The 14,786-nt window shown below is 36.0% G+C and overlaps 1 protein-coding gene across 2 annotated transcripts in view; it reads right to left on the bottom strand.

Annotated features, from left to right (window-relative positions):
- LYRM7 (LYR motif containing 7) overlaps positions 1-14,786 on the bottom strand; it is a 45,135-nt gene that overhangs the window by 25,542 nt on the left and 4,807 nt on the right. For both annotated transcript variants that reach the window (XM_082650560.1, XM_082650561.1), the window contains exons 2-4: positions 11,801-11,873; positions 9,352-9,422; positions 4,263-4,344 (exon numbers count right to left, since the gene is read on the bottom strand). In XM_082650560.1, coding sequence (XP_082506686.1) covers positions 4,263-4,344; positions 9,352-9,422; positions 11,801-11,873 — 226 coding nt within the window. The remainder of the gene's footprint in view (positions 1-4,262; positions 4,345-9,351; positions 9,423-11,800; positions 11,874-14,786) is intronic.

Below are 14,786 nucleotides of genomic sequence, written 5' to 3'. Positions count from 1 at the left end.
TATATCTCTCCATCTACTTGTATCATCTTTAATTTCTTTCATCAGTGTCTTATAATTTTCTGCATATAGGTCTTTTGTCTCCTTAGATAGGTTTATTCCTAGATATTTTATTCTTTTTGTTGCAATGGTAAATGGGAGTGTTTTCTTGATTTCACTTTCAGATTTTTCATCATTAGTGTATAGGAATGCCAGAGATTTCTGTGCATTAATTTTGTATCCTGCTACTTTACCAAATTCATTGATTAACTCTAGTAGTTTTCTGGTAGCATCTTTAGGATTCTCTATGTATAGTATCATGTCATCTGCAAACAGTGACAGCTTTACTTCTTCTTTTCCAATTTGGATTCCTTTTATTTCCTTTTCTTCTCTGATTGCTGTGTCTAAAACTTCCAAAACTATGTTGAATAAGTGGTGAGAGTGGGCAACCTTGTCTTGTTCCTGATCTTAGTGGAAATACTTTCAGTTTTTCACCATTGAGGATGATATTGGCTGTGGGTTTGTCATATATGGCCTTTATCATGTTGAGGAAAGTTCCCTCTATGTCTACTTTCTGCAGGGTTTTTACCATAAATGGGTGTTGAATTTTGTCGAAAGCTTTCTCTGCCTCTATTGAGATGATCATATGGTTTCGCTCCTTTAATTTGTTAATATGTTTTATTATATTGATTGTTTTGCGCATATTGAAGAATCCTTGCATTCCTGGAATAAACCCCACTTGATCATGGTGTATGAACCTTTTAATGTGCTGTTGGATTCTGTTTGCTAGTATTGTGTTGAGGATATTTGCATCTATGTTCATCAGTGATATTGGCCTGTAGTTTTCTTCCTTTGTGACATCCTTGTCTGGTTTTGGTATCAAGGTGATGGTGGCCTCGTAGAATGAGTTTGGGAGTGTTCCTCCCTCTGCTATATTTTGGAAGAGTTTGAGAAGGATAGGTGTTAGCTCCTCTCTAAATGTTTGATAGAATTCGCCTCTGAAGCCATCTGGTCCTGGGCTTTTGCTTGTTGGAAGATTTTTAATCACAGTTTCAACTTCAGTGCTTGTGACTGGTCTGTTCATATTTTCTATTTCTTCCTGATTCAGTCTTGGCAGGTTGTGCATTTCTAAGAATTTGTCCCTTTCTTCCAGGTTGTCCATTTTATTGGCATAGAGTTGCTTGTAGTAATCTCTCATGATCTTTTGTATTTCTGCAGTGTCAGTTGTTACTTCTCCTTTCTCATTTCTAATTCTATTGATTTGAGTCTTCTCCCTTTTTTTCTTGATGAGTCTGGCTAATGGTTTATCAATTTTGTTTATCTTCTCAAAGAACCAGCTTTTAGTTTTATTGATCTTTGCTATCGTTTCCTTCATTTCTTTTTCATTTATTTCTGATATGATTTTTATGATTTCTTTCCTTCTGCTAACTTTGGGGTTTTTTTGTTCTTCTTTCTCTAGTTGCTTTAGGTGGAAGGTTAGTTTGTTTATTCGAGATGTTTCCTGTTTCTTAAGGTAGGATTGTATTGCTATAAACTTCCCTCTTAGAACTGCTTGTGTTTCATCCCATAGGTTTTGCATTGTCGTGCCTCCATCGTCATTCGTTTCTAGGTATTTGATTTCCTCTTTGATTCCTTCAGTGATCACTTCGTTATTAAGTAGTGTATTGTTTAGCCTCCATGTGTTTGTATTTTTTACAGATCTTTTCCTGTAATTGATATCTAATCTCATAGTGCTGTGGTCAGAAAAGATACTTGAAACAATTTCAGTTTTCTTAAATTTACCAAGGTTTGACTTGTGACCCAAGATATGATCTATCCTGGAGAATGTTCCATGATCACTTGAGAAAAATGTGTATTCTGTTGTTTTTGGATGGAATGTCCTATAAATATCAATGAAGTCCATCTTGTTTAATGTATCATTTAAAGCTTGTGTTTCCTTATTTTCATTTTGGATGATCTGTCCATTGGTGAAAGTGGGGTGTTAAAGTCCCCTACTATGAATGTGTTACTGTCGATTTCCCCTTTTATGGCTGTTAGTATTTGCCTTATGTATTGAGGTGCTCCTATGTTGGGTGCATAAATATTTACAATTGCTATATCTTCTTCTTGGATCGAACCCTTGATCATTATGTAGTGTCCTTCTTTGTCTCTTCCAGTTATTCGATTTCATGATAAAGGTGGCCCTACAGTGCAGCGGGGAAAGAGTGGTCTTTTCAATAAATGATGCTGGATCAACTGAATATTCAGATATAAAAAAATAAATCTTGACTGCTATCTCATACCATATACAAAAATCAACTCTAGTTGATATAAACAACAAAATGAAAAAGACCAAACAATAAAGCTTTTGGAAGAAGCATAGGATAATCTCTTCATGATCTTGCTTGAGACAGGAAAAGATTTCTTAAACAAGACTCAGAAAAATATTAACCATAAAGGAAAAAAGGGATAAACTGGACTACATTAAAATTAAGACCTTCTCATCAAAAGATAAAAACAGCAAAACGAAAAAGCAAGACAAAAAGCAGAAGATTCTTATAATATATATATATATCCAACAAAGGATTTATATTCAGAACATACAAAGAATTTCTTCAAATCAATAATAAAAAGGCAGATAACCTCTTAGAAAAATGGGCAAAAGACCTGAACAGCCACTTCATAAAACAGAATATCCAAATGGCCATTAAACAACTGAAAAAGTGCTAGTCCTTCATTAATTACCAGAGAAATGCAAATTCAAATCACAATGTGATACCATTACATAACCACCAGAAACTCTAAAATTAAGAGATGCACAGTATCAAAGAGCTGGTGAGGATAAATCAACTGGAGTTCTCAGATACCACTGCTTCAAGTGTAACTTAGTCTAACTACTTTGGAAAGCTGGTTAGCAGTACCTATTAAAGCTGAATAAACACATACCGTATGACATGGCAGTTTCACTCATACAATATTCACAGAAATGTTGCTACACACAATGATAAAGATGAATCTCACAAATATAATATTGAGAGAAAGAAGCCAGACAAAACAGAAATCCTGTATGATTCCATTTACATAAAGTTTCAAACACTTTATTATATTAGGTTAAAATTGATAGTGTTAAACGGACAGCGGTTATACTTATGGGAAGGGGCTGACGGTGAGGGACATCAGGGCATGATGGTGCTTTTGGGAAAGTGGTAGCATTATATAACTTGATGTGGATGTTGGTTACATGATATTTCACTTGGTGAAAATTCACTGGACTATACTATTATAAATTGTGTACTTTTCTGTTTGTATGTTGTTTGTATCTTTACTGTTGTTTCTGTCCCCCAAAACACTTCAGGGAATGAAAACCAAATATTATGTGAAATGAGAGTCTGCTGAAGCCCCACCAGGAGTTTGGAGGTATAATGGAGGATTCTCAACTATATTACCATTTTGTATAATCCCAATTCTTCTGAATTAAAATAGTAGAATCATAGGAGAAAAGATAAAGAAATAGACACAGTCTAGGTAGGTGACAAATTATACTAGGAAAATTAAGAATGCCAGATATATTTTATAAAAACAGTCACACAGGCAAACTTCTGAGATATTGCAGGTTCAGTTCCAGACCACTACAGTAAAGTATCTCAATAAAGCAAATCACACCAATTTTTGGTTTCCTAGAGCATATAAGAGTTATGTTTACACTGTACTATAGTCTATTAAATGTCTAATAGCATTATGTCTAAAAAACAATGTACATATATTAATTTAAAAATACTTTATTGCTATAATATGCTAACCATTATCTGAGCCTTCAGCAAGTCGTAGCAGTAACATCAAAGACCACTGACCACAGATCACTATAACAGATACAGTAATAATGAAAAAGTTTGAAATACTCCAAGAATTACCAAAATGTTACACCGAGACACCAAGTGAGCAAATGCTGTTAGAAAAATGGCACCGATAGACTTGCTTGACACAGGGTTGCCACAAACCTCCAGTTTGTGAAAAATGCATTATCTGGGAAGTGCAATAAATTGCGGTATGCATATACTGCCTTTGTAACTGTAGTTTTGCAGTATAACCAGTGGTTAAGATTAAAAAGAAAAAATATATAAAAGAAAAAAAAGTCTGGTAAAACAAAGTTTCATAATTCAGCATTTTAAAATACAGCCTTATAAATGTGTACAATATATACCACATTGTCTGGCAAAATCAAGTTTAGTAATCAGCATTAAAAGCACTGTAATTGCTCAATAGTTTAAAACACATTGCAAGCAACATTTTTCTTTAATATTACTTACTCAGCGTATTGTGGTCTGTGTGAATACCTTGTATAACAGATGTTCTAAGTATCAGCTCAACATCAGAACCTATTTTTATTAGCTGTTAAGAAAAAAAAAAATAGACTAAATCCTCCGTTTTTTCAATGGTTCACATGAATGTACTGTTTTTGAAAACTAAAGGTTTACAATTCTTTTTAGGTGATACTTGCCTTTAACTTCTTTTTTTTAAAGAATATATTTATTTATTTATTGGCTGCATTGGGTCTTCGTTGCTGTGCACAGGCTTTCTCTAGTTGTGGCAAGTGCACAGGCTTCTCATTGCGGTGGCTTCTCTTGTTGCGGAGCACGGGCTCTAGGAGTGCAGGCTTCAGTAGTTGTGGCTGGCAGGCTCTAGAGCGCAGGCTCAGTAGTTGTGGTGCACGGGCTTAGTTGTTCCGTGGCATGTGGGACCTTCCTGGACCAGGGCTCGAACCCGTGTCCCCTGCACTGGCAGGCGGATTCTTAACCACCATGCCACCAGGGAAGCCCCTTGTCTTTAACTTTTTGTAACCATTCCAAGCATACAGAAAGCTCAGACATGCGTATATTTTTACCTTTTATCTATCCATTCCATATTTTGTTCCAAAACAGATTGGAGTATTTTTTGTTGTAATATATATTTTACAATGTGTTTAAAATGTGCATTTTGTTTTTTTGAGAGGGGCTGAATCTTTCTTTTACTGTAGAGTTGGATGTTCTGAACACTAGAAAGAGTACTGGATCAGGAGACAGAATACTTGGACTCCCAACTCTGGATCTGTCATCAAGTGTATGGCCTTGGGTTAATACCTACTCACTAAGTTTCAGAACTCATCATTGCAAAATGAAGAACTGAACTAAAACAGTGAGTCTCAAAGCTGTGGACCCTGAGACCCTTTCAGGGGACCCGTAAAGTCAAAATTATTTTCATAATACTAGAGCTGTCTGCATTGTTTGAGTTGTGAGCACAAGAAGAGTTTTCTCTTTGGAATACCATTTTTACTTTTATAGACAAACTCTGTTTATTCAGATTTGGGTAACTGGCAGATAGGTGAAATGAGTATGTCACTTTAAGAAAACAACTGACAGTATTTAATGGCAATGATAAAATTCAAGCTTTCAAGCAAAAATCAGAATTCTGGAGAAGCTATATCTGTCACTGTAAGCTTGACAGCTTCCCAATACTTAAAGATTTTTCTGATGAGATGGATATTAAGATATAATTTTAAAATATTACATATTGAACTATGTCAACATTTGGAAGATCTGCATTACTTGCTGAACCTACATTTTCCAAATCATTGATGCATGATGTTATAAAACATGCATGACTGAAAGATCCATTCAAAGGGAAAGACAGATTAAAATCTGTTGGTCTACTAAATAACCAACAGATTTATATGTTATACCTATCAATATTTACCATATTAGAGAAGGGCATATTGGAGAAGAATATCGTAGGCAGAAGCAACAGCATAAATGGCCTGAAGTAGGAAAATTCTTGGTAAACTGAAGCACCCTCAAAGAAGGCACTGAGACTGGAAGAGTGAGAAGTACACGGTGAATTGAGGCAGGAAGTTAACAGGGGTCAGATAATACAGTGTTATAGGTCATGGTAGGTAGAGACTTTAGATTTTAATTTGAATGGGATGAGGAGCCATGGGGATTGTGAGCAGAGGAGTGATGGGATATGCCTTTTTTTAAAAGGCTCACTGCCTTTTATAAGTATTGAGAATAGGCTGCAGGGAGTTAGGGCAGAAGCAAAAAGACCCACTAGGAGGCTGCTGTAACAACCCAGTGAGAAATAATGATGGCTTGAACCAGGAAATAATAATAGGGCAAATAAGAAGTGGTTGAATTCTGGGTATATTTTGAAGGTTAAGTCAACAGGATTTGCTGCCAGATTGGATGTAAATGTGAGAGAAGGAAAGCAGTCGAAAAAGAGAGCACCAAGGGTTTTGGTCTGAGCATCAAAAGGAGGGAGCTGCCATTAATTGAAATGGAGAAGGCTGTAGGAGAGCAAAGCCTCACCTCCCTACAGAGCTGAGAAGGGGCTTAGAAGGGGAGAGAAAGAAAAACAATGTGACTCCTCACCCACTGGAGGTGCATAAACTGAGCTGAGTCTTAGGTTTAAGGCTGGAAACAAGGCTAGATAAGAAACAAGGGATTATGGGAGATCAAAGGGGATGAGCAGGATGTGGTATGTATAAGTCCTAGGAACCACCCCGGCAAAGGATAAACACACACACACACACACATCCATTGGTCTAACAGATAACAGAGTTCCGCATTGCATCTAACCTTTAAAGAAATTTACCACTTGTTGAGGTCTGATATCAAAGAATATTCACAATTATTTGAAAAGGCTAATATATACACCTACCCTCTTCCAACTACATATCTGCATAAGGCTGAATTTTCTTCATATAATTCAATCTAAAAAAACATACAGCTGGGCTTCCCTGGTGGTGCAGTGGTTGAGAATCCGCCTGCCGATGCAGGGGACACAGGTTCGTGACCTGGTCTGGGAAGATCCCACATGCCGCGGAGCGGCTGGGCCCGTGAGACATGGCCGCTAAGCCTGCGCGTCCAGAGCCTGTGCTCCGCAATGGGAGAGGCCACAACAGTGAGAGGCCTGCATACAGCAAAAAAAAAAAAAAAAAAAAAAATACAGTGCCAGATTGAATGAGGAAGCAGGTATGAAAATTTAGCTGACTCCTATTAAGCCAGACATTAAAGAGATTTGCAAAAATATAAAATAATGCCTTGCTTCTTACTAAATTTTTTGGAAAATATAGTTATTTTTCATAAATATCGTATTTAATAGGTAATGAGCTTATTTTTTTTTCTTTTTTGCGGTACATGGGCCCGAGCTTATTATTTTTAAATTATTTAATCAACATATATTTTAAAAATTTCTCAGTTTTAAATCCTAGTATGGTAAATATTGATAGGTATAACATATAAATAGCACTTTTTGGGGTCTTCAGTTTTTCGGAAGGTAAAGTGGTCTTAAAACCAAAAAGTTTGAGAACTGCTGGTCAAGAGAATGCCTATGATTCATTTTGGTGCCAAGACTTCATGACAATACATGACAATGTAATTATCTAAAAACTACTAAGTATTTAATATATGCAGAGTTACAGAAAGTATAAAATATACACTTGTATATAACAAATATCTAATTTCAAGAGTGCTTAATGTGGGCTTCCGTGGTGGTGCAGTGGTTAAGAATCTGCCTGCCAATGCAGGGGACATGGGTTTGAGCTCTGGTCCATGAAGATCCCACACGCTGTGGAGCAACTAAGCCTGTGTGCCACAACTACTGAGCCTGTGCTCTAGAGCCCACGAGCCACAACTACTGAAGCCTGCATGCCTACAGCTCATGCTCCGCAACAAGAGAAGCCACCACAATGAGAAGCCCGCACACCACAATGAAGAGTAGCCCCCACTCACCACAGCTAGAGAAAGCCCGCACGCAACCAAAAATAAATAAATAAAATAAATAAATTTATATATAAAAAAAAGGAGTGCTTAATGTTAGTGTTCTACAAGTAAAATTAATTTGGGAGATGGCAGTTCATTTTTCCAGTTTAGTTAATATAAACAGACCTCAATTAAAAAATTTTTAAATCATGACTTCAAAATTTAAAAACACTTACAGGTATACCTCAGAGATATTGTGGGTTCAGTTCCAGACCACCACAATAAAACAAATATCATAATAAAGTGAGTCATACAAATTTTTTTGTTTCCAACTGCATATAAAAGTTATGTTTACAATATACAGTAGTCTATTAAGTGTGCAACAGCATTATGTCTAAAAAAACAATGTGCGTACCTTAATTAAAAACACCTTATTACTAAAAAATGCTAACCAGCATCTGACAATGCAGGGTTGCCCCAAACCTTCAATTTGTAAAAAACAGATTCTGTGAAGTGCAATAGAGCGAAGCACAATAAAACGAGGTATACCTGTACCATGTTGTTATTAATCAGTCTACCAAATAGCAAAATAGTACAAATTTCAGTATATACATTTTAACTTCTCTTCATGTCATGACCTGATTAGAATGTCATTTTAACTTCTTTCATGAATAGAAATTACATAGTCCCTGTTTGCCCTATCATACGCTTAAGTGAAATCTCCCCCTTTTTTCTTTATGTTATAGGGAAAGAAATCCTTAGGCTATCTCATTTTGTCTCATTATTTTATCATAGATATTTACTATTTCAAAAATAGCATTTTCTCTACTAAGTAGAAAAGTATTTGTATAAAAATTTTTTTTTCACTATGTGGAAATTCTATTAAACATGGAAGAATTTCTCTAATTTGTACCTTCCTCTTTACCAAACCAATTCTTCGAATCTTAATTATTCCAGCAAATAATTTGTCATTTTTCATTTTCTTTCTAATGGTCCTTTCCCTACATTTATACAAAGTTAGATACAGGAACACCTAGGAAGCAGTGTTCCTTCCTAAGACAGAGACAATGTGTATATGCATATGATTTTATACAGGAAAAGAATCATTGTGCACTTTTTCAACGAACATGTACTAGGAATACTAGGGAGCTCACCGACTAGTAGATTGTCTTCAACTGCGGCAAGTGACTAAAATGCAAATACAGAAGGCAAAGCAAGAATAGTTCATAAACTCTGGCTGGTTAACTTTCACAGCCAAGATATGAATTTAAAAAAAAACTTCTGTCCAGTTGAGCTAAATGAGTAGACGTTCCCTCTGTGTAACTCTGAGTGAGTTACCACAACACTCACTCTCCTTAGTTTCAGTCACTTGCCTTAGATGAAGACAGCATTTCTGTGAACTTCTGGGTTGGTTCAGCTGCTCTTACTTTGATCATGGCTACACTAACGTTCTTTTCACCAGGCAACTTGCTATCTTAAGGGTGTAGGCTGATGACCCTGAGAAGGTGAGCCAAACCAAACAATTGAAGGTTATCTATAGTTGTGATGGCTTGCTTTAACTATCAAGTAATGATTTTTATTTCATATAATCCCTCTATTTTTATCATTTCCTTAACTGCTAAAATTGGAGTTTTATTATAATTGAAAAACTTAATTACTGTACCTCTTCTATTTTCTTAGGAGAAGTTTCACTTTTATTACATTTGAATTCTTCATTTATCTTTATTCTGGCTGCTAGAAAAAGAAAAAATATGTATATAGTTATTTGCTTTTCTTTCTTTTCCTTTTTCTTTTTAAATATTTATTTATTTATTTTGGCTGCACCAGGTCTTAGTTGCGGCATGCAGGATCTTCACTGTAGCATGTGGGATCCTTTGTTGCGGCATGTGGGATCTTTAGTTGAGGCATGTGGAATTCTTAGTTGCGGCATACGGACTCTTAGTTGCAGCATGCATGCGGGATCTAGTTCCCCCGACCAGGGATCAAACTGGCGCCCCCTGTATTGGGAGCATGGAGTCTTACCCACTGGACAACCAGGGAAGTCCCTGCTTTTCTAATTTATAATTCCTGTCCCAATAATTTACATATTATTCATTATACTACGATACTATATGCTATACACATATATCTACTAGTTCTCTAGTAGAAAAAATAATTTTGTCCCATGTAAAACAAAGTATAAAAATAAGAAATTTATTTAAAAAGTCCTTGGAGAGCTTTTGACAGGCTGGCAAATTTGTAATTAAACTTAATACATATTTTTAGCACTCTAATACTTTTGTGTCCTGCTTTTTATTTCTAATTTCATTTTGAACCTCTAGCTATGAGATCCTAATAAATTCAAGTTAATACTTTGTTTTTGTAAATCTAAGGATTTGAATTAACATGCTTTTTTTAAGATGGCAAAACTCAATGCATACAAGCATGTTAACCCTACCCCCCCCCCCCCCCCCCGCCAAACACACACTTAAAATGAAGATATAGCAGCAAAGAGGATATACAAATAATTCTGGGTGCCTTGACTGACAAGTAAAGTGACTGATAAATAAAACTTTTGTTCATATACCACTGAGACTTTGGCATCACTACAGCAGCATAATTCAATATAACTGATAAACTGCCTTAGAGTGTGCTGTGAGCATTTAATGGAACAATTCATGTACAGTGCTTAGTAAATATGCAGTATTAGCTATTCTTATAATTATTTCACTTAAAAACATTTAAAACATTTAAAAATATGTTATGCTGATGGAGATTAGCCATAAAACCTTCCTTCTGTGCTCGATACATTTCAATATGTAAGGTGGGTAAGAGTTTAGGCTTTGGAGCCAGAATGTTTAGGCTAAATCCCAGCTCCACCTCTTACTAAGTATGATGTGGGGTAAATTCTTTCACATTTTGTCAGTTTTCTCATCTGAAAAAATAGAAATTATGATAGTAACTACCTCACAGGGCTGTGATAAGAATTAAATGAGGAATTTGTGTAAAGTACATATAATAGGAGGCATATACTTTAATATTCAAGAAATTTTTTTCGATAAATTACAAAAACTTGAATTCCTAGGGACAGTGGGGACACTTTACATAGGTGGCCTCTTTCTTTTAAATGGAGGTTGAATTTTTTAATTTTAATTTTTATTTTGGCATAGTTGATTTATAATGTTGTATTAGTTTCTGTTATACAGCAAAGTGAATCAGTTATACCTATACATATATCCACTCTTTAGATTCTTTTCCCATATAGGTCATCACAGAGTATTAAGAAGAGTTCCCGGGCTTCCCTGGTGGCGCAGTGGTTGAGAGTCTGCCTGCCGATTCAGGGGACGTGGGTTCGTGTCCCGGTCCAGGAAGATCCCACGTGCCGCGGAGCGGCTGGGCCCGTGAGCCATGGCCACTGACCCTGCGCGCCTGGAGCCTGTGCTCCGCAACAGGAGAGGCCACAGCAGTGAGAGGCCCGCATACCGCAAAAAAAAAAAAAAAAGAAGAGTTCCCTGTGCTATACAGTAGGTCCTTATTAGTTATCTATTTTATATATAGCGGTGTGTATATGTCAATCCCAATACCCCAATTTATCCCTCCATCCCTCCCCCAAGGTGCCTTCTTAAAGAGGTTTAGAAACTGAGTATGACCAACACAGAACCTAAGCTTTAGAGCTCTGAGTTCCGGATAAGACAGAAACCACTTTAAACAGTGAAATACTGAATTTGGAATCATTTGTGATAGATTCTCTTTCATAGCTGCTGTCACTTCTAGAAAGACACAAAGCATTAACAATATGGTAGTATCTGGTCCTAGAAGATGTGAAAATTTGATTATATAATAGACAAATGAGTTTCATGGCTTGAACATAAGGCAAGTAATGGAGCACATTGAAATTCTTATCCTCTTTTTTTTCCTAATTTTTTAAGAAAAGTTGACCTTTAAATTGTTTTCTTTGTAGATACTTCTCAAAGAAGGGTAAGGTAAACTCATTTTTATTTAAAAAAACATTAGGGGAGAGATCGTGAAGGTCATTCCCCAAGATAGGTCTTGACCACCATACATGGTCTCTTGTATTATTAGCAGCCACCTAAAGAATGGACTTGCTCCAAAGGGGCAAAATATAAACTTACCTTCTAATGCCCTAGCATCATTTTTAAAAACTTGTTGTCTGGTCCTGTGCAGTGTTTTAAAGAGCTGTAAAACCTATAAAGAAAATTAGAATTCAGACCTCAAAAGAAAAAATTTCACATTTTACATAATTACATGGATTAAACAGTATTTATTTTCTGTTTGCTTTTTAGACTATTTTTCGAAATAGTTGGTGAAAACAAGGGTTGGCCAAAATAACTTTCCCTTGATTATTTATCTTTAAATTTTAAAAAAATTAGCCTTATGTATTTATAAAAACAATACAAAATTCTTTGAAACAAAACAATACGAGAATGGTTAAAAAGTTAATGATTCCCCCTGCCAAAACTAGTTTGCTAAGTTAATCAACTTTACCAGTCTGGTATTTGTTCTTATTTTGCTTAACCTGAGAACTTCATCTGCTCTTAAAGTCATACACACATGCACACAAACTCGTGAATATATTACATCTTAGAAGAGGCCAGAGGAAGATGTTTCAGATAATTCAGGCAGGTTTAATTGTGCTTTCTCAAAAAAGAAGTGGAATGCTGAGACTTCTGAATATTCTAAGACTGTGCTAAAAACAAACAAACAAAAAGGTATTCAATATTGACCCCCCAATATTGCTCTTTCTTCTGTCTTCTCAATTTCAGTTATGGAAAATAATGGACTTCTCAAGCCAGAAATCTCTAGGTCATTCTTTAAATCTACCTTACTCCTCATGTAGAAACTGTAGGGATGTTTCTCTAATCTTTTGTACATTCTCCATCACCCAAAACAATTTAAGTTCAGACCTCTCCCTATCTCTTGCTTAGACTACTGACAAAGATTTGTCACTCTGCCACCATTCTCTCCTTTCCCCAAGTCCATTCACCAGACAACAATACCTAAACTTTACTAAGTGTATCCTGTGCGCTAGGCACTATTTTAAGTATTTTACATATACTAGAAAACCTAAAATATCAAAGGCAGATACCAAAACAGAAACAGAAAACAGGGAGCAGAAAACATAAAAATAAAACAAAACAAAGACTGACCAACCCACAAAGAACCTTCTCAGAAACATAAATTATTGCAAACAAGGAATAACAACAAAAAGAAGTTAGAGTAAATTTAAAAAGGAACATTGAGAAAATGCCCCCAAACTCTTGGATATCAAAAGAGTGATAGCAAAGATTAAGTTGAGAAAAACTACCCCAAAAGTTGAATAAGAATTCCGAGATACAAAATAAGGAGAGAAAGGATAAGAAAATTAAAGGAGTAGTCTAGATGGACCAACAATTATATTCACAGATCTCCAACAAGACTGAACAAAGAAAACAGCCTCCATCAAGTGCTCAACACAAAACCCATGAATAATCCTGGAGGGAAAAAAACAGTTCACATATAAAAAATAGAAAATCAGAATGGTACCTGATTTCCAAATAGCATAAGACAATGGTATAAAATCTTCAAGTTTTGTATAAAATGTCCAGCTTAGAACACCATACATATCCAAACTATCACCTAACTGCAATGGCAAATAAAGATTTTTAGAAATGCAAAGTCTCTTATTTGCCATACGCCCTTTCTTGGAAAGCTACAGAAGATTGTGCTCCACCAAAATAAGGAGATGAATCACAAAAGAAAAAAAATGGGAATGAGGGACACAGGTCATCCAACATTGGAGAGGCAGAGATGATGGTGAAGGACAAATATAGGTCAGCATTTCTGCAGCCAGCATAGAAAGCAACTAGTCTGGACTATAGCAAAAGGCTATATATATATATATTTTTTTTGCAGTACGCGGGCCCCTCACTGTTGTGGCCTCTCCCGCTGCGGAGCACAGGCTTCGGACGCGCAGGCCCAGCGGCCATGGCTCACGGGCCCAGCCGCTCCGCGGCATGTGGGATCTTCCCGGACCGGGGCACGAACCCGTGTCCCCTGCATCGGCAGGCGGACTCTCAACCACTGGGCCACCAGGGAAGCCCGCAAAAGGCTATATTGCTCTACAAAAGATGCTGCTAGGAAAAAACGATACTAGTAGACATCAGTTTTGCTCAGAGTTCGGAAATAGCTATGTAGGAAAATGATAATAAAAACAAGACAGTTATTAACTTCAAGAAAAGCTGGGACTTCCCTGGTGGTCCAGTGGTTAAGACTCCATGCTCCCAATTCAGGGGGCCTGGGTTCAATGCCTGGCCGGGCGGGGAACTAGCTCCCACATGCCACAACTAAGAGCCTGCATGATGAAACTAAGACTTGGTGCAGCTAAATAAATACATATTAAAAAAAAAAAAAGAAAGAAAGAAAAACTAAGACTTAGAAAAGAAAGGCAACGTAATCATATATTTATATTAGAGGGCTCAGCTGTGGACAAGTTCTATATAGTCATATTAATATCAAAGATGAAAAACTGCTTCACCAAAATCTGTATATTGAGAGGAATAGGGTATAAGGGGGAACTTAGTCCTCAACTTTCATAGACAAAGGTCAATAAATATCCCCAAAGAGATAAAAAAAAAATCAATAGTAGTTTAAACATGTTATTTAGAAACATGGAGGTAAATATCAGAAAAAATAAGTAAAATGATTAAAAGTACTTATATTTGGGAGCAGGAATTGGGAGTATGTAGAAGTCAGTAGACACCTACTGGTTTCTGTGTAACACTATTTGACTTCTTAAATTTTACACATTTATCCCCTTTATAAAAACTAAAAAAAAATATTTTAAAAAGATAAAGGGAAAGGACACTATCAAGAAAGAGAAAAGACAACCCACAGAAGGAAAGAAAATATTTATAAATCGTATACCTGATAATGGGCTAGTATCTAGAATGTATAAAGAACTTCAACAATTCAAATAAAAAACTAATTTAAAAATAGGCAAAGGATTTGAATAGACATTTCTCAAAAGAAGACACACAAATGGCTACTAAGGCCATGAAAAGATGCTCAACATAATTAGCCATCTGGGAAATACAAATCTAAATTTCAGTGAGGTACCAC

The sequence above is a fragment of the Grampus griseus genome (genome assembly GCF_964374135.1).
Source record: "Grampus griseus genome assembly, chromosome: 3".
NCBI classification, from domain to species: domain Eukaryota; kingdom Metazoa; phylum Chordata; class Mammalia; order Artiodactyla; family Delphinidae; genus Grampus; species Grampus griseus.
This window is presented reverse-complemented; position numbering and strand designations above follow the sequence as displayed.